Here is a 21,694-nt window from a genome sequence, read left to right on the forward strand (position 1 = left end):
AGAGAAGGCCACTTCAGCCAGACAGGATATAAGCTGCTACCCATTCAGAGGAAAAGGTCACATTAAGTGGGAATGTCCGTATATGGAATGAGGAGTGGGGGAATATTGTAGCTGGAGTGGGGTTACTGGAAGCTCTCAGAAGAGAGTAAAAACAAGTTCTCTAACAGTGGTCTGAAGATGAGATGTGGGGTTAATGATTCAGTGGCCCAGTGCTTGCTTGTGTGGAGCACACCGGTTTAACCAGTGGTTTTGAGTGGGTGGATGGGGGAGAGGACACTCTAGGCATACAGGGCATACAGGGGAGGGAACCTTATCCAGTGACAACAGTCCCATTGGGAGTACATGGGGGGTTCCAATGGAAAAGGGTTGGGATAATACAAACTTTACTCCATCCTATGGTCTTAGGGACCTATTGGAACCCATTCCCTCTAAGTAGATGAAGAGAAGCCTGGTGGAAGGAACCTCAATAGAGGGTAGAAAACACAGAGCTAGGGTCATGCATAACACCCAGAGTCCACAAGGAGGGATACAAGTAAATCCTAGACAGGAAACAACAAGCCAGAAAAGGTGAGGCTCAAGGAGGAAATGCTGGGGCAGAGGAAAAACAGGATAGAGAGAACCTAGACAAATTCTAACAGACCAGGAGAGTGGAACCCAGGTGTAAAATACTGGGGTAGAGATGAAGCTGGAGAAGGGAGTGAAGGAGCAAAGGGTATCTGTACAAGGACAACCCAAATACAGTCAGAGGAGAACCTGCCATACCCCCGTTACGTGGCCCAGAGGACCGAGCAACCTAAGGGGGAATCCAAGACCCTCAGACTGCAAGATACTAGTTGGGAAAGAATCCCAGTGTGCTCTAAAAAGGACAGGATAGATTCAGGGCAAAAATCTGTAGGTTGTCTGAGGTGTGAGCCACAATGGAGTTGTGGGATAGGGCCCTTCACCTAAGAAGTGCTTCTCCTGTGGATGGAGAATGGGAAACCCTCACAGATGGAAAGTCAAATTAAGGTCCAGTTTTATCTATAACCTTCAAACACACACATCATTGGTTATCATTTGACTTTGAGCAAATCCCTGCTGAAGGACAATGATTAACGCAGGTGCCCCTCCAATTACCTTTTCAAAAAATATTTCTGAAGAGCTCTAGCATGATCAGAATGTGCACAGTCTGAAGCTATTTGGATTAAATTGTATCTGAAGGAAATTTTCTTCATATAGCTCTCACTGACAGCATTCTAATGCCTGCAGTGGTTTCTATTTTAAATTGCATACAAGTTAATATAATTCTAGGTATAACATCTGTCTCATAAGCTGTAGTTCTGTTGGTGACTACAACAAACACTTCATATTTAGTTAGAAAAAAACATTTAATATATTTTATCAGGAGAAAGACTTTTGCTTGGCAAAATAAAAAGTCAATGCTGAGTGTGTATTAGGAGTGCCTGGAGAGTTATTTAGTGTTGCAAAATTCCAGCATGATTTATTATAGAAAACTCTAAGTCAGATATTTATTTTATATTAGATCCTAGGGATGAGAGAGAAAAAGGAAGGAAAATATTCTTCTTCATTTACAATGGAACCCTATGAGATGCAACTGGCACTACAATATTCCTCACAATCAACAGTTTGCCTATCTTTTATAGGCTTAAAACAATGCAAAACCTGATCACGAATTAAGTCTCAACTCAGCCTCTAATTTGTGGAAGCAATTCTGTGTCTGCAAATGACTGCACTCACAATGCATTGTGGATGCAAATAGTATCATTCAAACATCAAGGTATCTGTTTGCAGCAATAAAGCAGGTAGTTAAATGCCTAAAAGTTGACAAACTGTGCTCGCAACTGTGGGAGAAAAGTTGCACCTGTAAACTTAAAAGCCACAAATATTCCTATATCAATTAATAACATGAATGTAACCCCTTTGTAGTTTAGAGAGCATGGCCCCTTTAAATCTTTTTTCCTACGGGGGAGGGGGAGAGTGAGGAAAAAAGAGAAAGTTACTCATCTTGCAGTAACTGAAGTTCTTTGAGATGTGTGTCCCTGTGGGTGCTCCACTCTAGGTGTCAGTGCATCCCGGTGCCGTTGATCAGAGATTTTCGGTAGCAGTGCCTGGTCGGGACACAGGCGCTCAGATGGTATCTCCCATCTCGTTGGAATCTTCCTGAGCACCTGTGTCTCGCACCCCTCTCAGTTCCTTCTCTACCGTGGAGCGATTTTACTAGTACTCCAAAGTAGAGGGGAGAAGGGCGGGGAGTGGAGCACCCACAGGGGGACACATCTCGAAGAACTTCAGTTACTGCAAGGTGAGTAACTTTCTCTTCTTCTTCGAGTGCTGTCCCGGTGGGTGCTCCACTCTAGGTGAATGTGTAGCAGTACCCACTATGGTTGGTGGGACTTTGGAGATGTGGCAATGAGTACTGTAGATATTACTGTATGGCCTACTATGATGTCTGCCGTTGTGTCTTGCATGAGAGCATAGTGTTTTGCAAACGTGCGTTCAGATGACCATGTAGCCACTTTGCAGATGTCAAGATTAGGAACATTGTGTAGGAAGGCAACGGATGTTGACATAGCTCGAGTAGAATAGTTCTAATGCCTTCGGGGGGTTGAAGATTTTGCGTGCGGTAACAGGATCTGATGCAGTCAGAGATCCACTTGGACAGACGTTGTTTAGAGATAGCCATACCCTTTGATCTTTCGGTAATGGAAACAAAGAGTCGTGGGGACTTAAAAAATGGTTTAGTCCTGTCTAAATAAAAGGTGATTGCTCGTCTGATGTTGAGAGTATGCAGGGTTGCCTTTTGCAAAGTCTTGTGAGGTTTGGGATAGAAAGTAAGTAAGTATACAGGTTGGTTGAGGTGGAAGGTAGATACAACCTTAGAAATTTAGGGTGTGTTCTCAAAGTGACTTTGTCTTTGAAGAAGATTGTGTAGGGAGGGTGGGCCATCAGGGCGTTCATTTCACCTACTCTCCTTGCTGATGTTACGGCAACTAAGAAAGCCATCTTCATGGACATATGGAGATAAGAGGAGGTAGCCAAGGGCTCGAATGGAGGTTCCATGAGTGCGTGTAGAACAAGGTTAAGATTCCATGCAGCAGCCATTGGGTAAATTTCAGGGTAGAGATTTTGCAGGCCCATAAGAAATCGTTTTATGGTGGGGTGGGTAAAGAGTGAATAACCTTCTAAGAGGTCATGGAAGGTGGTAAGCGCCACCAGTTGCACTTTGATGGAGCTGAGCGAAAGTCCGTCTTGTTTTAGTTTCAGGAGGTAGTCTAGAATGTTAGGGAGGGTCACCATATTGGGCGCTAAGTGATTACGTGAGCACCAGAGGGCAAAACACTTCCACTTCTGCTGGTAGGTTTTATGAGTGGAGTTTTTCCTACTGTGCAGGAGGACATATCGGATTTGCTCAGAACAGGCTAGTTCATGGGTTTGGAACCATGAAGGAACCACGCTGTGAGGTGGAGCTTTTGGAGCTGGGGATGAAGAACCTGTCCATTGTTCTGGAAAAGGAGATCTGGCCTGTTGGGGAGAGCCCATGGGTGACGGGAGGACATGCGGAGTAGATAGGGATACCACGTCTGTCTCGGCCAAGCCGGGGCAATAAGTATGACCCAGGCTGTGTCATCTATGATCTTCCAAAGAACCCTGTGTAGCAGAGGGAAGGCGTACAGGAGAGAGTTGTTCCACGGGATGAGGAACGCGTCTCCTAGGGATGCAGTTCCGAGTCCCACTCTGGAGCAAAACCAGGGACATTTTCGATTCTGGGTTGTGGCAAAGAGGTCTATTGACGGGGTGCCACAGAGGGAGAAGAGCTGTTGAAGTATTGTGGGGTGCAGTTCCCATTCATATTCTGTCGAGAAGTGCCTGCTGAGTGCGTCGGCAGTAGTGTTGTGGCAGCCTGGTAGGTAGGAAGCGGTGATCTGTATTTGATGTTGTATACACCAATTCTATAGTCGGATGGCTTCCATGCAAAGGGAATGTGATCGGGCTCCCCCTTGTCTGTTGATGTAGTACATACATGCTATGTTGTCTGTTAAGACCCGAATAGATTTGCTCCTTATGAGGGGAAGAAAGTGAAGGCACGCTCGTCTCACTGCTCTGAGCTCTAAGAGATTTATGTGTAGGTGTGTCTCTGTTGTGCCCTGTGTCCCCCTAGATGCGCTCCCCAACTGATTAGGGAAGTGTCCATGGTGAGCATGAGTGTTGGGGATCATTGCTGGAAGGAAACCCCAGTGCAGAGGTTCTCTGGCTTGTCCACCAATGTAGGGAAGCTAGAACGTTGGGAGGAGGCGTTAACAGCATCCCTAAGGTGTGTCTGTTGGGTTTGAAATTGGAATTGAGCCAGCCCTGAAGACATCTCATGTGCAGCCTGGCATACTGGACCACGAAGGTGATGGCTGCCATGTGACCAACGAGCCGTAGGCAGAGTCTTGCCTGTGTCCTTGGACGAATAGATAGCGTGTGTATGAGCTGCGTGATAGCGAGGAATCTGTGATATGGGAGCGAGGCTCTGCTCTGGATTGAGTCGAAATGAGCTCTGATGAACTCGATCTGTTGTGTAGGTGTCAGGGTGGATTTTTGGATGTTTATTTGGAGGCCTAGGCTGTGAAAGAGGGTGATAGTGAAACGGGTAGCTTGGAGTGTCTTGCCATAGTAGTTGCCCTTGATGAGGCAATCGTCCAGGTACGGGAAAAGCATGATCCCATGTTTATGGAGGTGAGCCACGACCACAGCTAGAGTTTTGGAAAAGACTCTCGGCGCTGTGGAGAGGCCGAAAGGAAGAATTCTGTATTGAAAATGGTCGTGACTGATTGTGAAGTGTAGAAAGCGTCTGTGAGCTGGATGAATTGATATATGAAAATAGGCGTCTTGTAGGTCGAGTGCTGTAAACCAGTCCCCTTGATCCAGTGCAGGAATTATTGTGTCCAGTGTGACCATTTTGAATTTTTGTATCCTCATGAATTTGTTCAGTCGGTGTAAGTCTAGTATAGGCCTCCATCCCCCGGTCTTTTTCTGGGTTAGGAAGTAATGGGAGTAGAAACCTTTCCCTTGATGTTGCATCAGCACAGGCTCCATTGCGCCTAGCTGTAGAACAGGGGTCTCAAACATGTGGCCTGCAAAGTTATTTTCTGTGGCCCGCAAGCTGCTGCACCCTGCACCCCTCCTGCACCCCAACCCCCTTCCCTGCACCCAACCCCCTGCCCTGAACCCACTGCCACACCCTGCACCCCAACCCACTGCCCTCAGCCCCCTGCCACACCCCTTCTGCACCCCAACCCCGTGCCCTGACCCCCTGCCACACCGCTCATCCCTCCTGCACCCACCCCGACCCCCTGCCCTGAGCCCTGCCACACCCCTCATCCCTCCTGCACCCCACACCCCAACTCCCTACCCTGAGCTCCTGCCACACCCCTCCTGCACCCCCTGGGGACAGGGAGGGGGCAGAGTTGGGGTGGGGATTTCAGGGAAGGGGTTGGAATGGGGGCAGGGAAGGGGTGGGAGGAGGCGGGGCCTCATGGAAGGGGTGGAGTGGGGGCGGGGCCGAGGGCGGCGGCGGGGGGGTGTCAGTAATGTGGCCCTCAGGCCAATGTACTAGTCCTCATGTTGCCCTCGTGGTCATTTGGGTTTGAGACCCCTGCTGTAGAAGATGAGCCACTTCTGCGCAAAGTAGGTGCTTGTGAGAGGGGTCCCTGAAGAGGGACGGGGAATGGGGAAGAGTAGGAGGATAGGATATGAATGGGATAGGGTAACCGGACTGAGCTATCTTGAGGACCCAGCGGTCCTGTGTAATTCGCTGCCAGGCATGTTGGAAACTCTGGAGGTGGTGGCCAAATCGGCAAGTAGGCTGTGGAATCAAGGGGTGGTCGCACAGACCCTCGACCAACATTTCAAAATTGTTATTTATTCCCAGATGGATGGGAAGTAGTTGCTTGAGCTTGATTTTGTCTGCGCTTAGGGGGTCTAGTGCGATTCCTATTTACGTTGTATGGTTTGAGTTGAGGCCGATAATACTGTTGTGTACGTGGTCTTTGGTAGGGTTGGTATCGTTGTCCCCTGGGAAGAGATGGGTGAATGCCCAGGTGCGCAGTGTCGCTCTAGAATCTTTCATTGTATGAAGTAGTTCATCAGTTTTTTTGGAAAACAGTTTCTCTTTATCAAAGGGGAGGTCCTCCACTTTGTTCTGCAGATCTTGAGGGATGCCAGATGCAGAAAGCCATGAAGATCTGCGCATAATCACAGCCGTTGCAGTCGTACGGGCTGCTGTGTCCACCATGTCTAAAGAGGCTTGTAGGGCAGTTCTGGAAATCAATTGGCCCTCGCTCAGAATTGATTTAAAGTCCATTCTCCTATCCTCTGGTATGCAGGAGGCAAATTCAAAAAGTTTATTGTAGTTATCAAAGTTGTAGCTGGCGAGGAGTGCAGAATAGTTTGCAATCCTGAATTGTAAGGTGGAGGACGTGTAAACCTTGCGACCAAGGATGTCAAAGCGTTTAAGATCCTTGTCTTGCAGGGTGGGCCGGTATTGTGGCTGTTTCATCCTCTGTGCGACTGCATCCATGATGAGAGAGTTCGGTTGTGGGTGAGAAAATAGGAAGTCAGCATCCTTAGCAGGAACATAGTATTTACGTTCGGCCTTTCTGCAGGTTGGTAATAAAGAAGCTGGAGTTTGCCAGAGAGCGTCAGCTGGTTCCAGGAGTGCCTCATTTATAGGGAGCGTGATCTTTGAGGGCGCAGAGGGTTGAAGGATTCTCAGGAGTTTATGTTGTGTCTCCTGAACCTTTTCTAGGAGGATGTCCTGACTGAGTGCCACCCTCTTGAAAAGTTCTTGAAAATGTTTACAGTCATCCACATTCTGTGGGGGTGGGGGAGAGAGGGTGCCGTCTGGAGCAGATGGAGAGTTAGGGTTCGGTGAGTCCGGATATGGTTCATAACTCACATTCTCAGGAGGGGGTTCAAGTACTCTAGAAGTGGACAGAGCTGGAGATCGAGGCACAGAAGCAGGTAGTGGTTTCCTGGAAGAGGTCTGATGATGAGTGGTAGGAGGATGTGGCCAAGGGTACCACTGAGGCCAAGGCATAGGGTAGGAAAACCCAGGTGCTGCCCATGGAGGGGCGAAGTAGGGAAACTGAGGCTGGTGGCTGCAGACTGTAGCCTGAGGTGGAAAAGGCTCCGGTGGGAGAGGAGAGGGAGGTGCGGAGAACTCTGCTTGCTGTTGTAGATCAGGTTCACTGTCAGTGAAGGTAGCCAGTTCAGGTGGTGAGAGTGGCAGTTCAAAGAGTAAGCCCTGTGTATCTAGGAGTGGAGAGTTAGGCTCAGGTGGCACTGAGAGGTTGCTTTGAGTGAAGAAGTGTTGCTCCTGCTCCCTGGGCTGTGCTGAGCCTGGACTGTGCTCTAGTGTGTTAAGAAGCGAAAGTGAAAGTGTGAGCAGTGCTGTGGGTCGGTTGGAGGTGCCCTGCAGGGGTTCCACTGCTGGTACGGGGGCAGGAGGCAGGCTCGGTGCCGACGTTCTTCCTGGCACTGGAGCAGAGCGCGCAGTTGGCACTGCAGCTATTTTTAGCCCTGAGGCATGCGGTGCTGCGGAATCTTTCTGTGTCTGGGAGCTTGAATTTCTGCCTCTACGGTCTGTGGGAGCTGTAGCTGAGGCGAGCCAGGGCTGAGGCGCCTGCCTTTGGCGCTGTCAGCACAGTGGGTAGGGATCTCGCAGGAGACCCCTTACCCTTGTTAAAGTCTCTCCTATGAGACTGCTCTGCTTCTTGCCTCTGCTCAAGAGAGGGTGAAGCAATGCTCCCCACTGGTTCAGATCTTGCTGGGGAGGATGTGGGAGCGGGTTTAACTTTCCCCGTCTCCGAAAGCGGCTGCAGGGATTTTTCCATAAGAAGCATTTTAAGCTGCAGGTCCCTGTCGCGCCGAGCCCTTGACTTGAGGCTCATACAGTGGAGGCACGTTGTGGGGATGTGGGCTTCCCCGAGGCACTTCACACAATGTGAGTGCCCATCCAACCTTGGCATGGAGTCCTGACAGGAAACACACCTTTTGAATCTTGAAGCCCCTGGCATCGTGAATTAGAAATGGCAGGGGAGAGTGTCTCAGCGAGAGACAAGTCTGAAGTGATTTTTTTTTAAACTAAGTCAGTATGTAACTACACTAAAGGAAGGGAAACAACTAGGATGTAACTAATAACTATTTCTATATTCTTTGTTACTTTGTTCCTACAGAGACCAGGGAAGAGAAGCAGCACTGCCCCCAGTTCTGTCTTCAGCCAGGGACGGTTCAGAAGGAACTGAGGGGGGTGCAGGACGCAGGTGCTCAGGAAGATTCCAATGAGACAGGAAATACCATCTGAGTGCCTGCGTCCTGACCAGGCACTGCTACCGAAAATCTCCGATCAACGGCGCCGGGACGCACCGACACCTAGAGTGGAGCACCCACAGGGACAGCACTCGAAGAAGAAGAAGGAGGGAAACGCCGGGGGGTGGCTCTGGAGCTTGAGGGAGAGAGAGGTAGCAGCTCACAGGCCCTTGCAAAGGAAACAGAGAGAACCTGCCTGAAGCCTGGGAAGGACAGGGCAGCCGATTGGGGACACCCCAGGACAGGAGCCAGGAGAAGCACTGTGCCAGGGAAGAATCGCCCGAGAAGGACAGGCCGGAACTGGACCTAGTATCATGGTTGCCCAGAGCTGCGTGGGGCTGTGAGTACTGGGGCTTGTGACTCTGCATTGGGAACAAGAAGGGAGGCTGCTAGATTGTTAAGGTCACTCTGTGTGGCTTTGCAGAGAGCGGCAGAAGAGGGCACCGGAGGGGTTTGTTGGGGGGAAAGTTCACTGGCACCGAAGACGACCAGGAGCACCCAAGACTCACCACTGGACTGGAACTTTGTTCAGGACTCCTGAACTCTGTGTGCAGACACATTGCTCGGTGTCTGCCCTTCCAGACTGTCCTCTCACTGGGCCCGTGGGGCCTTGGCTTGGATGCAGCCCTGTTTTACTGCTCCCCCAATATTTCCCCTTGTTGTATTTCTCTCTCATCCCTCTGTAAATAAATCTCTCCCTTTCTTACATTCATTGTACTTTTCCTGTGGGTGGGTGTGTTCACTCTGGGGGGGTTGGAACAGGTGCCCCTGGGGTGGAAGGGATTTTTCCTGCTGCATTCCTGCATGTGCTTTCTCTTGCCCAGAGCCGCCTGCACAGCAGACTCCATCTTGGCCATGAGGGTGCTAAAGTTACATGAAAAAAGACTGAAATGAATTACTCAAATAGCCAAATTTGACTCTGACGCAACATCCCTACACCACATTTATTCCTTGTAGTACCATCAAATAACCTATCTATCTAATAAACAGACTCCACACTCAAGCTAAGCTACAAGCACTGGATCTCATGAATTTCTATGGCCAAAATATTCAAATTAACTAGAGTAATTCTTTTGGATTTCCACCACATCAGGAATAGCGAACATCACTAATGCCACTGCCAGTAGTTCTTTAAAGGGCTGGATGAATGCTGTTTTTTACTTTACTTTACCCATACTGCTGTAAGGGTTTGGCATGGTTGATAGCTACACTCTCATAGATTCTGCTGAAGTGTAACATCAAAGTATACTGTTGCTAACTTGTAAAATAATTGTGGAACTTTACATCTGTGGAAGCAGAATTAAAAGCAGGCCAAATGTTTTAGTCAATTTAAGAATAGAATGAAAGGTAGCCCTAACTCTAACCACGCAAGAGTTTTAAGAGATGCTGCTTCTCGCCTTGCTTTTCTCACCTTGCTTCTTGCTTTTAATTTATAAGGATGGAATGCTGATTTAAGCAGAAACCTTGAGATAAGGTAGTGTTTGAAGGGCATTTGTATAAACAAAGGATAACCATTAGCTGTTGATGTATGTAGCAGGAATGTATAAATACTTGTCTTATACTGCTTGTAGGGGGAAGGTCTGCCTAAGGTCGGGGGGGCTCCCTGTCCGACCGCAGTCTTCCCTTGCAATTGCTCGTAATAAACTGTCTCTGGCTTGTTGCTAACAAACGCAGAGTGAGGACTTGTTTTCTTCCGCACATCTTTCTTATGATGTAATTTTTTATTGGGAATTCCTTACTTACTCTAAAATTTATTAATTTGCATATTTTGCTCAACTGGTAAGTTTGAAAAAAAAATGGTTACTCGCCTCGTAACTGTTGTTCTTTGAGATGTGTTGTTCATGTCCATTCCGATCAGGTGTGTGCATGCATACGTGCATGGTAGCCGGAAGTTTTTTCCCATAGCAGCATCCGTTGGGTTGATCTGGGCACCCCCTGGAGTTGCACCTTCATGGTGCTCAATATAGAGCCCTGCTGACCCGCCACCCCCTCAGTTCCTTCTTGCCTGCTACCCCGACAGAGGGGAAGGAGGGTGGGTATTGGAATGGACATGAACAACACATCTCAAAGAACAGCAGTTACGAGAAGGTGAGTAACCACTTTTTCTTCTTCAAGTGCTTGTTCATGTCAATTCCAATCAGGTGACTCACAAGCCCAAGTTCAGGAGGCAGGGTCAGAGTTGTCCACTGATTGGAGCACTGCTCGTCCGAAGGCTGCATCATCTCTGGCCTGCTGGGTAATCGCATAGTGGTTGGTGAAATTGTGTCTGGTGGACCACATCGCCTCTCTGCAGATTTCCTGAGTGGGAACCTGAGCCAGGAACACTACTGATGAAGCCTGCACCCTGGTGGAGTGTGCAGTGATTGGAGCTGCAGGAACACCTGCCAGGTTGTAGCACTCATGAATACAGGACGCTATCCATGACAAGATGAGCTGTGATGACACAGGCTGACTTTTCATTCTGTCCACCGTTGCCATGGATAACTGGACCAATTTTCTGAACAATTTTGTTCTCTTGATTGTGGCAAAGTATCTGCTCCTCCTCAGCAGGCTCAGTCCTTTTTAGCCTTGGAGAGACAGGCTTGGGCAAAGCAAAATCCTTCCAGGTTGCACAGGGTCTGGCTGATCCCTCCCTCAGTAAGTCCCTTGTGCTGGGTTACTCCCCTTCTGGGGACAGAGTGCACTCTTCCTTGCTGGAAGGGTTCAGAGCCTTGCTGCACCTAGCTTGCTGGCAGCTTCTCTGCTTCTCTCACTCTCCCCCCTGCTTCCATGCCAGGGAGGGTTTAAAAAGGTCTCCAGCAGTTGGGGCCAGCTGAACCCAATTAGTTCCCTGGTAACTCCTTTTCCAGCTGAACCTTATTTCCCCATGGCTATCTCTCCTCAGTGGATAGGGAGAGGCCTTTTAACCCCCCAGGGCTAATTACTACCCTTCCCTTTGTAGCCATTTGTCCTGGGTTTGCCACATGATGTAAAAGGCCAGTGCCCTGAGGACATCTAGAGAGTGGAGCCTCTGCTCCCTGCTGCTGGAATGAGGCTTAGGGTACAATACTGGGAGAAAGATGTCCTGGTTGATGTGATACTGCGACACAACCTTTGGGAGGAAAGCCAGATGAGGCCTGAGCTGAACCTTGTCCTTATAGAACACGATGTAAGGAGGTTCTGATGTTAGGGCCCTGAGCTCAGGCACCCTCCTGGCCGAGGTTATCGCTACCAGGAATGCCACCTTGTAAGAGAGGTAGAGCAGGGATGAGCAAGGTGTCTATGAAAAGGTTATGATTTCCTGGTTATGATTATGATATCTGTATGCGTGTATCATTTTTGTATTTAAAGTTATAAGTATTGGCTCTATACCTGTTTCAAATGTTGGCTCCTGGGATAACACCCACGAAGTAATCAGCCAGATATGCCATATAAGATATCTGCAAAAATGTTATCATTTGCCAGATATGATAATCTTGTTTATATGTTTGTGTTGCCTTTGTATTATGAGTTATAGATATGTATGTATGTCTGTATTTCAAACTTGTGCTATGCTTCTGGGTGACCCCAGACAGTCTGGCATCAGCACTGCCTGGCCTGCTTGATGGCCCATGAAGGACCATCAGCTATACAACTGACCCACTGAGAGAAGACAGATACACCTTATGACTCAGCAAGGCATGCAGGGACATGCCTATGGAGAGAACTCTAAGGCTTCCACGCCATGTGCTGGGCAGCTTGTGTTTGAAACAAAGGAAGCACAGGCTGCATGGCAAGAGACTATAAAAGGCAGCTGCATTTTCTTCATTTTGTCTTCAATCCTGCTTCTGACCTCTGGAGGAATGTGCTTGAAACTGAAGCTCTGAACAAAGGACTGAATAACCCATCCAAGCTGGGATGTTTGTACTCCAGAGATTTGATTGGTTTAAAACAGCAGTAATCCCATCAAGCCTGAAACAAGCCTGAACTAAGAACTTTGCAATTGTTGTATGTATTTGATTTAATTTAACCAATTTTAACTCTCATCTATATTTCTTTCTTTTTATGAATAAACCTTTAGATGTTAGATTCTAAAGGACTGGCAACAGCGTGATTTGTGGGTAAGCTCTGACTTGTATATTAACCTGGGTCTGGGGCTTGGTCCTTTGGGATCGGGAGAACCTTTTCTCTTTTACTGGGGTATTGGTTTGCATAAGCATTCACCCCATAAGGAGTGGTGCTGGTGGTGATACAGGGAAACTGGAGTGTCTGAGGGAATTGCTTATATGACTTCTGGTTAGCCATTTTCAACATCAGAACCTCGAGTCGCTTCATCTCACGGCGTGGAAGCTCCATTGTTGAATCTGATGGAGCTTTCCTGTTCAGACCAGGTTAGACAGGTCCTCCTGGGCAGCAGAAAACCCTCTACAAAAGTCACATACCTTGCCAAGTGGAAGAGATTTTCAATCGGTGCAGCCCCATTCGTCCCCGACGCTAGCCTCGGTGCCGCTCATTCTGGACTACCTCTGCCATCTGAAGCAGGAGGGACTTTCGTTGTCTTCAATAAGGGTGCAGTTACCTGCCATCTCAGCCTTCCACCCAGGTGCAGAGAGCCGCTCTGTGTTTGCTAATCCCATGGTGAGCCGACTCTTAAAAGGGCTTGACAGGCTATACCCTAATGTCCGTCAGCCTGTGTAACAAAGCGGCCTTTGGCGGGACACTACTGAGAGTATCAATTCAGGACAAATTGCATAGAGCATGGCAGTTACATCCCAAGGCTGGGGGTTCTCCACTACTAAGGCACACCAAACCAGCCAAACAAAGAGGACTTTTGCTTTGTTTACAAGAAGACCCTGGTTGTTGAAGGTGGCTCTGATGAATCTGACTTGAGCTTCCACTTGGGTCCTGGAGCGGCCTTTGATCAGCCAGTCGTTGAGGTATGAAAACACCTGTACCTGGTGCCTTCGCAAGAACATGGCGATGACTGTCATGCACTTGGTGAAAACTAAAGGTGCTGTTGACAGGCCGAATGGAAGGACGGTAAATTGGTAGTGTGTACTGTTGATCACAACCCTGAGGTACTTCCTGTGGGGCTGAGTGATTGTGATATGAAAATATGCATCCTTCAAGTCGAGGGTAGCATACCAGTCTGCTGGATCTAGTGAGGGGATGCTGGAGCCCAAGAAGACCATGCGGAACCTGAGTTTCTTCATGAACTTGTAGAGTTCTTGCAGGTCTAAGATAGGCCCGAGGCCACCTTTGGCTTTCGGTATTTGGAAATACCGGGAATAAAAGCCCTCGCCCCTGTGCTCCTGAGGAACCTCCTCCACTGCCCCTAGCAATAGGAGTGACTGCACCTCCTGGATAAGGAGTTGCTAGTGAGAAGGGTCTCTGAAGAGGGATGGGGAAGGAGGATGGAAGGGCAGGAGGGCACAGAATTGGATGGAGTATCCCCTCTCTACCATGCGGCGCACCCAGCAGTCTGAAGTGATACAGGACCATGCACGGCACAAAGGTGACAATCAGGAGGAAAAGGTAAGGTGGGGTAGATCCAGTCTGTGATCTGGTGCGCCGTCCTCGACCACACCTTCCAAAGGCCTGTTTGGGGCCAGAAGGCAGTTTGGGTTGGCCAGAGCCCCGGCCTGAAGACGGGTGTTGTCTTCTCCTCCCACTCCTGTTCCTCCTCCGAGAACAGTCCTGGCGGTTCTGCTGATAGAATCTCAGAGTGTCTCCGCTGTGTGGCAGTAGTGTGCAGGCCCAAAGACTTGAGGGTGGCTTGTGAGTCTTTCAGGCTATGTAGCCTCTTGTCTGTCTTTTCAGAGAAGAGAGTCACACCCTCAAATGGGAAGTCCTGAATAGTCTGTTGGATCTCATAAGGAAGCCCCGAACTTGGAGCCAGGAGCCCCTTCTCATGGTCACCCCAGTAGCCATGACCCCAGTGGCAGCATCAGCACTGTCCAACGTGGCCTGGAGGGAAGCCCGAGAGACTAGCTTCCCCTCCTCCACCAAGGCTGAGAACTTAGTTCGGGAGTCCGACGGGAGGAGTTCGTAAATTTGGCCATCACCACACAGGTGTTATAAGACTACCTGCTGACGATGGCCTGCTGGTTCAAAATACGGAGCTGAAGACCCCCGGTAAAATAGACCTTTCTCCTAATGAGGACTAGTCACTTAGCCTCCCTGTTTTTAGGGGAGGGCCCCTGGAAACCCTGCCTCTCACACTGGTTAGCAGTGTCCACAACAAGAGAGTCAGGAGGTAGGTGGGAGTACAAATGTTCGTACCCTTTGGAGGGCACAAAATAACACCTCTCGTAGTGCTTGGCAGCGGGCGGCAAGGAAGCTGGGGGCTGCCACAGGGTCTTGGTGGTGTCCACAATAGTCTTAATAAGTGGTAGGGCAATAAGAGAAGACCCTGAGGGGGCGAGGATGTCCACCATGGGATCAGCTTCCTCGAGTACCTCCTCAGCCTTAATGCCCAGACCCTGAGAAGCCCTTCGCAGCAACTGCTGTATCACACAGTTCTCCTCAAGCACCAGGGCTATGACTATGCCTGCCAATGCCTTGTCTGGCGACAAGGAGGAGGAAGCCCTTATAAGCAGCGGTACCAGGGTTGGTGCCAAGGCCCGTGCTGGCGACGATGCTGCAGCCAAAGGCATTGGCATGTGGGTAGGCGCTGAGGGAAGCTGCATGGCTGATGGCAGGACGAACATGGCTGAGGCCACAGAAGACGCAGCGCAGCAGTGCCCTTGAATCCCCTCCCTGGCTTTGGTGAAAGGCCCAGTGGGTTCAGAATGGCCACTGTGGTGGATTCTGCCACTGTGGTGGCTACACCTGGGGCTCTTGCCTGTCTCTCCCTGATCTCAATCGTTGGCTCCTACTCCTCCTAAAGTGATAGGAGTCAGACTTTGACTCCAAGGTCTCCGAGAATGAAGACCACGGAGGAGCTGAGCTTTGGTTCCTCGAGCGTCAAGAGCTTGGGGAGCGAGTAGGCTCTCTGTCCGAATGGGCCAGTGCTGAAGGACATGGAGAAGGGGAGTGCCTGGACATCATTGCTGGCTTCCCTCTGGACTGCACCTGGGGGCAGGGTGGGACTGTCAGTGCCAAAGGTTCCTCCCTCCTAGGGGCGAGAACGGCGCTGTAAGGTGTGGCAGATGCTGAGCAGCTTCGAAAGCTTCTGGCATCGAAGGAAGCTGTAGCTGCTGGTCCATAGGGACTGGTGCCCATGGGGAACCCAGACTCAACTGCCTTGCCTGGGCAAGAGTTGACGCAGCCCTAACAGGGGATCTGGAGCTGTGGCCCACTTGGGGTCTCACTACTCTAGATTTAGCCACAGGTGACCGACTGTCTGGCTGCTTCTTCTGAGGCACCAGCGAGTGGGATTAGTGCCTGCTCTCCGCTGGGCCTTGGAAGGTGCTGTGCCAGTGCTAAGCATGCCGGGACAAGTCCTTTCTCAGCACCGAGCTTGATGATGGTGCCGGGGTGCTCCGCATCGATGCAGACACGGTAGGAGTTGGGTCCCCTGAGCCCAGTGTGACATTGCACTCCATATGATTTTATGAAAATATGCTAATGAGTGTGAATATAATGTAACTGGAATATGCTTCATGCAAAAGGTCTCTTGTAAGGTATCATTACAAAGCTTATAATCTACTGAGTGTGGTCATCCTATTTGTATAAATGTATCATTCTTGTATCTGAAACTAGAAATATGAAATATAATTCTGAGGTCCTATTGTAATTATGCAAAGTGTGGGCCATTAATGGTGGTTTGGAATCTTGATGGCTCCCATCAACTAAGACAATTGATTGTACATTGCTCTGTTTACTTGCAAGCCTTCCTGTGAGTCAGGCCAGGAAGAATGAAGGTTTGGGGTCTCACAGGACAGGTGACCATGTCACCTTGTACTGGAATCCATCTTAAACCTGGTGCTTTTCCATTTAGAAGGAGGGGTGCAGACCCAAAGAGACAAAAGATTCCTGCCTTGTGCCAAAGCTAGATAAGGGGATGGAACAGAACAAAGCAAGTTCCAGACATGAGAAATCCCCTAGTTACCACCTGAGCTGGAGCTAACAAGAACTGTACCAGGGAAAAGGATTGGGTCCAGACTAGGAAAGAATCTAGTCTGTGAAAGAACCTTATTGGAACATCTCTGGGGAAGAGATTTCATCTGTAATCAGTTTCTTAATGAATTAGGCTTAGACTTGTGTGTTTTTGTTTCATTTTGCTTGGTAACTTACTTTGTTCTGTCTGCTATTACTTGGAACCACTTAAATCCTACTTTTTATACATAATAAAATCACTTTTGGTTGTTAATTTACCAAGAGTAAGTAATTAATAACTGGGGGAGCAAACAGCTGTGCATCTCTCTCTATCAGTGTTATAGAGGGCGACAATTTATGAGTTTACCCTGTATAAGCTTTATACAGAGTAAAACAAATTTATTTGTGGTTTGGATCACATGAGAGCTGGGTGTCTGGGTGCTAGAGACAGAAGCACTTGATGAGCCGTTTTCAGTTAAGTCTGCAGTTTTGGGGCACGTGGTTCAGACCCTGGGTCTGTATTGGAGCAGACTGGCATATCTGGCTCAACAAGGCAGGGTTCTGGAGGCCCAAACTGGCAGAGAAAATGGGCTCAGAGGTAGTATCAGCACATCGGGTGACCGTTTCAAGGGGTCTCTGTGACCGAACCCGTCACACCCAGGTCTGAATGGGGGCAAAGAGCTGCCTCCATGAGGATCACTTTAAGCCACTGCTCCCTTTCTTTAAGAGTTCTAGGGTGGAACTTGCAGCAGATCTTACAGCGATCCTTTTGCTGGCCTCCCCTAGGCACCGTAAGCACGAGGAGTGTGGATCACACTTTGGAATGTACTTTGCGCAGACCACACACTTTTTAAACACCGGGACCGCAGCATACCATGGCTCTGGGGAATCGAAGGGGGGGACCCCCAATAACTCTAATCACTAACAACTAAGATAAACTAACTATATACAAAGAACTGTTGAACATGCTTGCTAAAGCAAGGGCTACGGGAAGTTCCAGCTTACCATCACTGGCAGTAAGAAGGAACTGAGTGGGTAGTGGGACGGCAGGGCTCTATATTGAGTGCCATAAAGGTGCGACTCCAGGGGGTGCCCAGCCTGACCTGATGGATACTGCAATGGGAAAAATCTTCCAGCTACCGTTCACATGCACGTGTACACACCTGATTGGAATTGACATGAACAAGCACTCAAAGAAGAATAAATATTACTATGAGATATGCAGTGTTGTTTTATCCATGTTGGTCCCAGGATATTAGAGTGACAAGGTAGCTGAGGTAATATCTTTTATTGGATCAACTTTCATTGATGAGAGAGAAAAGCTTTCAGGCCAACACACAACTGTTCTTAAGGTCTGGGAAACTAAGAGCAAATCTATGCTTAAATGCTGCATCAGCACAGATGCACTGATGCAGCTGAGCCATCGTAGTGCTTTAATGAAGACTTGCTAAGACAAAGGGAGAGAGCTCTTTCATTGGTGTAGTTAATCCACCTCCCTGAGAGGCAGTAGTTATGTCGACAGGAGAAGCTCTCCTACTGACATAGTGCTGTCTTCATGGGGGGTTAGGTCAATATAACTACATCGCTCAGGGGTGTGGATTTTCCAACCTCCTGAGCAACACAGTTATTGTGATAGACCCAGGCCAGTTGGGAATAGCAGAGTAGTAGAAGGGAGATATACTGGCCACTGGATAAGCAGTTTTCTGTTCCCTGAGTGACCAGAGCAGGGGCTGCTCCAGGCTAATGAGAACACCTGACTCCAATTAACCTGCTAAGAGTCAGGTGAGGCTGTTAAGCACCTGACTCTCATTAAGGTCCCTCTGATGCTATAAAAGAACTCACTCCAGTCAGGCCACAGGGAGCCAGAGGAGAGAAAGTGCATGTGAGGAACCAGGAGCAAGAGGCTGCAAGAAGCTGAAAGTGAGTAGGCATACTGCTGGAGGACTGAGAAGTACAAGCATTATCAGACATCAGGAGGAAGGTCCGGTGGTGAGGACAAAAAGGTGTTGGGAGGAGGCCATGGGGAAGTAGCCCAGGGGGTTGTAGTTGTTGTGCAACTGTACCAGGAGGCACTCTGGACAGCTGCAGTCCACAGGGCCCTGGGCTGGAACCCGGAGTAGAGGACAGGCCCGGGTTCCCCCCAAACCTCCTAACTCCTGATAAAACACAGGAGGACTTGACCTGGACTGTGGCTTCTGCCAGAGGGGAAGGTCTCTGGGGTGCTTCCCAACCCACAGGGTGAATCTGTGAGATGAGCAAATCCGCCAATAAGTGCAGGACCCACCGAGGTAGAGGAGGAACTTTGTCATACTATACTGATATAGGCATGTAGTGTAGACTAGACCTAACTCAAAGTGTCACTGCTAAACACAAGATTTGAACAGTTTGTTTTTCATAAGTAGTTGTTACATATTTCAAGGGGCCATTCAAGGTGAAGTGGACCGCTAACACTCCTCCAGTCATAGGGAGGAGAGTGAGGGGAAAAAGCAGACTGGAGGAGGTGGGGGTTGTTAGTGGATTACAGATTGTTGTAATAAGCCATAAATCCAGTGCCTCTGTCCAGTCCATGATTTTTAGTGTCTATCAAAGTTATGAATTTAAGCTCCCAGGCTTATTTTTTGAAAGTGTTGTGCAGGTTTCCTTTGAGGATGAGAACTGATTATATATATATAGGTCAGATATAGAGTAGTCAACAAGCAGGCCAGATCTGGACTGTCAGGTGTTTTTGAATGGACCCTGAAATATTTTTATTTACTTATTGTTATCATTATAATTTTTTAATTATTTTCTCTGGCGTGTGGACCTTGACTATACCATGACCGTGAAATAATTGACTACACCTGGACATAGAATGATCACTTTGTGAAAAGTGTTCACACACAGTTGACAGAGTTGTTGACAGAGTTGTCTTTTATCATTTTCCTATGTGAGTTCATTCAAGAGTGTAGTGATTGTCTGGTTTTACCCACATAGTTGCTACTGGAACATTTAGTGCACCAGGTGAGGTACATCCATGGATCTTGAAAGGTGTGTTGTGGTAGGTGTTGATCATTGTAGCACTAGAGATGTATCTGCAGGTTTTGCATCTGTTGTTCTGGCAGGGTCTGATGCCACTTAGAGTTGGTGTGTCCTGGTCTGTGGATGGCTTGCTTCAGATGATGAGTTTGTAGAGGGTGTGTATTGTGTGTGTGTGTGGGGGGGGTGTTTGAAGGCCAGGAGAGGGGTTCAGAAAAGATTTCTTTCAGTATGGGTTCCCCATCGAATATGGGTTCCAGTAGTTTGATGATACCCTGTATGGATTTCAGTGTGGGGTGGGGTCTGAAAACTAGGGGTATGCTTTGTATGGAGAAAACAATACCCATTTTAGAAGCTCTCTTACACAGTGGGCTACTATTTCTCTAAACCAGCTTTACAGTTCTGTAAATAAGTTTTTTTTTAAGTTGGCTAATTCTTTTTTAAAAATACTATGGGCAAGATCCTGAGATAAGGCTGATCTGGAGAGATGGCAGGTTATGTGTATGTTGTTAGTCCATCGCTGATGACGACAATATTGTTGCAGTTGTCATCTATGGTTATGTATATGACTCCGAAGTCCAAACCCTGATGCACAGAGTCAGCCACACTGAGGGCATGGGAAGTCTGTTTCTATGATGTTTCATGATGCAGCTCTCTGGTCCCTTTCACGTGCAGACTGGAGATTATTTTGTTGAACCTGCTCAAAACTGTTACATGCTGATCTTGTCAGAGACTGCCAGTGAGTCCTGTTCTGAGCCATTTGCTCAAGTTCTTTGGGACTGATAACAGCCCACTGGAGATTGCTGTTCATATTATCTTTAAAGAGTTTATACCAGTGGTTCTTAACCTTTACTGCAGCCTGCACCCCTTTGGTTCTCAAAATATGTTCTCGCACAAAATTATCAAATTTTGCATTACAATTACCTTAAAAACTTGAAAACTTAAAAACTTTGTATATTATAGTAATCATTAAAAATGTATAATATTAATAAATACATAGGTTTGATAAAACAAAGTAGTTGTACTTACATGCCTGTGCTTAATTTGTGTGTTTAATGATTTACCTTCTAAAAAAATCTGGCATGTCTCGCACCCCCAGAAAGGGCATCTCGCACACCCAAGGGGTGCGTGCACCCCAGGTTAAAAACCACTGGTTTACACAGACAACCCTTCTTTCTTTTGCCCTGACTCAGCTCCCCACACAAGATCTGTTTTGGGAGATGGTGGTCTTCCATTCTGATGACATGTCTGGTCCATCTAAGTTGTGCTCTCAGGAACATTTCCTCAATGCTGGTTGTGTTTGCTCTCTCAAGGACAAAAGTGACTTAAAACTCATTTTAGCATTCTGCTGGTCCTAGTGCAGCCTTTGTGAAGGGCCAGGCCCCACTGTGCCATACTACAACAACCTGAAGACTAATTTACACTGGCTATAAATGGCCCCAAGGCACTGAAAATACAGCCCAAGACCAGCATGGTGACAAAACAGGATGATGGTTATAATGGATGAAACCACCCTTTCATATACAGTGAACTGTAAGAACAAAACCATTTATCACCTCTGTATCAACAGATGTATTACTTTATCTGGTATTGGTTTACATGTTTAAGAACAGCCAGTGCAGACTATACATAATAAAAAAGATGTGAAGATTGACTGAAATCCTCACAGCTAATAATGGTGCCAATTTTTGCTGTACAGACTCGTATGTACAAAGGAACTATATGGCCCTAGCCCTTAAAGTTTACTACTTATATCTTAAAGTATAGCCTTTGTAGCTTGATGTGTGAGAGAGTCACACACAAGGATAATTTTTTGAGAGAAGGGAAAGAAGCGGTTCTTTTTAGTATTTTTATTAAAGTGTAAAAAATAGGATACTTACATCTTGGAGATGTTGGGGAGATTAGAAAATGCTCCACTTGGAATTGTTCTCAGATGAGTCTCCATAAACCTCCTACAAAAACAAGTGTTTGTCAGCTAATGTCCTTCAATGAGAAGTGAAATGTAACAAAGCCTTGCATAGCTCCAGCCCTACCTACATCTCAACTCTCATTTCTCTACATTCCCAGTCTTCCCATGTTTGCTTTGCATCATGGCTCCCTTTGCATTGTTCTCTGTTCTATTTGATTTGTACACACTTCCATTCTAAAATAGTACCTTTGTCTTCTCCCACAATATTTCAGAAATCCAATAACTGACCAAAAAGACCTTGCAGGGACAAAAACATGGAAAGCCCAACAACTGAAATTAAAGTCTGAAAGTTAAAATGTTACTATATTGTGTTATAATCCTATAAAATGTGAAACCAAGTCCAGCACCATAATGGTCATA

The 21,694-nt window shown here is 47.8% G+C and overlaps 1 protein-coding gene across 1 annotated transcript in view; it reads right to left on the bottom strand.

Moving 5' to 3' along the window:
- The window catches only part of TSHR (thyroid stimulating hormone receptor), a 235,606-nt gene that overhangs the window by 100,575 nt on the left and 113,337 nt on the right, over positions 1-21,694 (bottom strand). Inside the window, exon 3 of the mRNA XM_045012551.1 lies at positions 21,246-21,317. Coding sequence (XP_044868486.1) covers positions 21,246-21,317 — 72 coding nt within the window. The remainder of the gene's footprint in view (positions 1-21,245; positions 21,318-21,694) is intronic.

The sequence above is a fragment of the Mauremys mutica genome, chromosome 4, assembly GCF_020497125.1.
Source record: "Mauremys mutica isolate MM-2020 ecotype Southern chromosome 4, ASM2049712v1, whole genome shotgun sequence".
Taxonomy (NCBI): Eukaryota; Metazoa; Chordata; order Testudines; family Geoemydidae; genus Mauremys; species Mauremys mutica.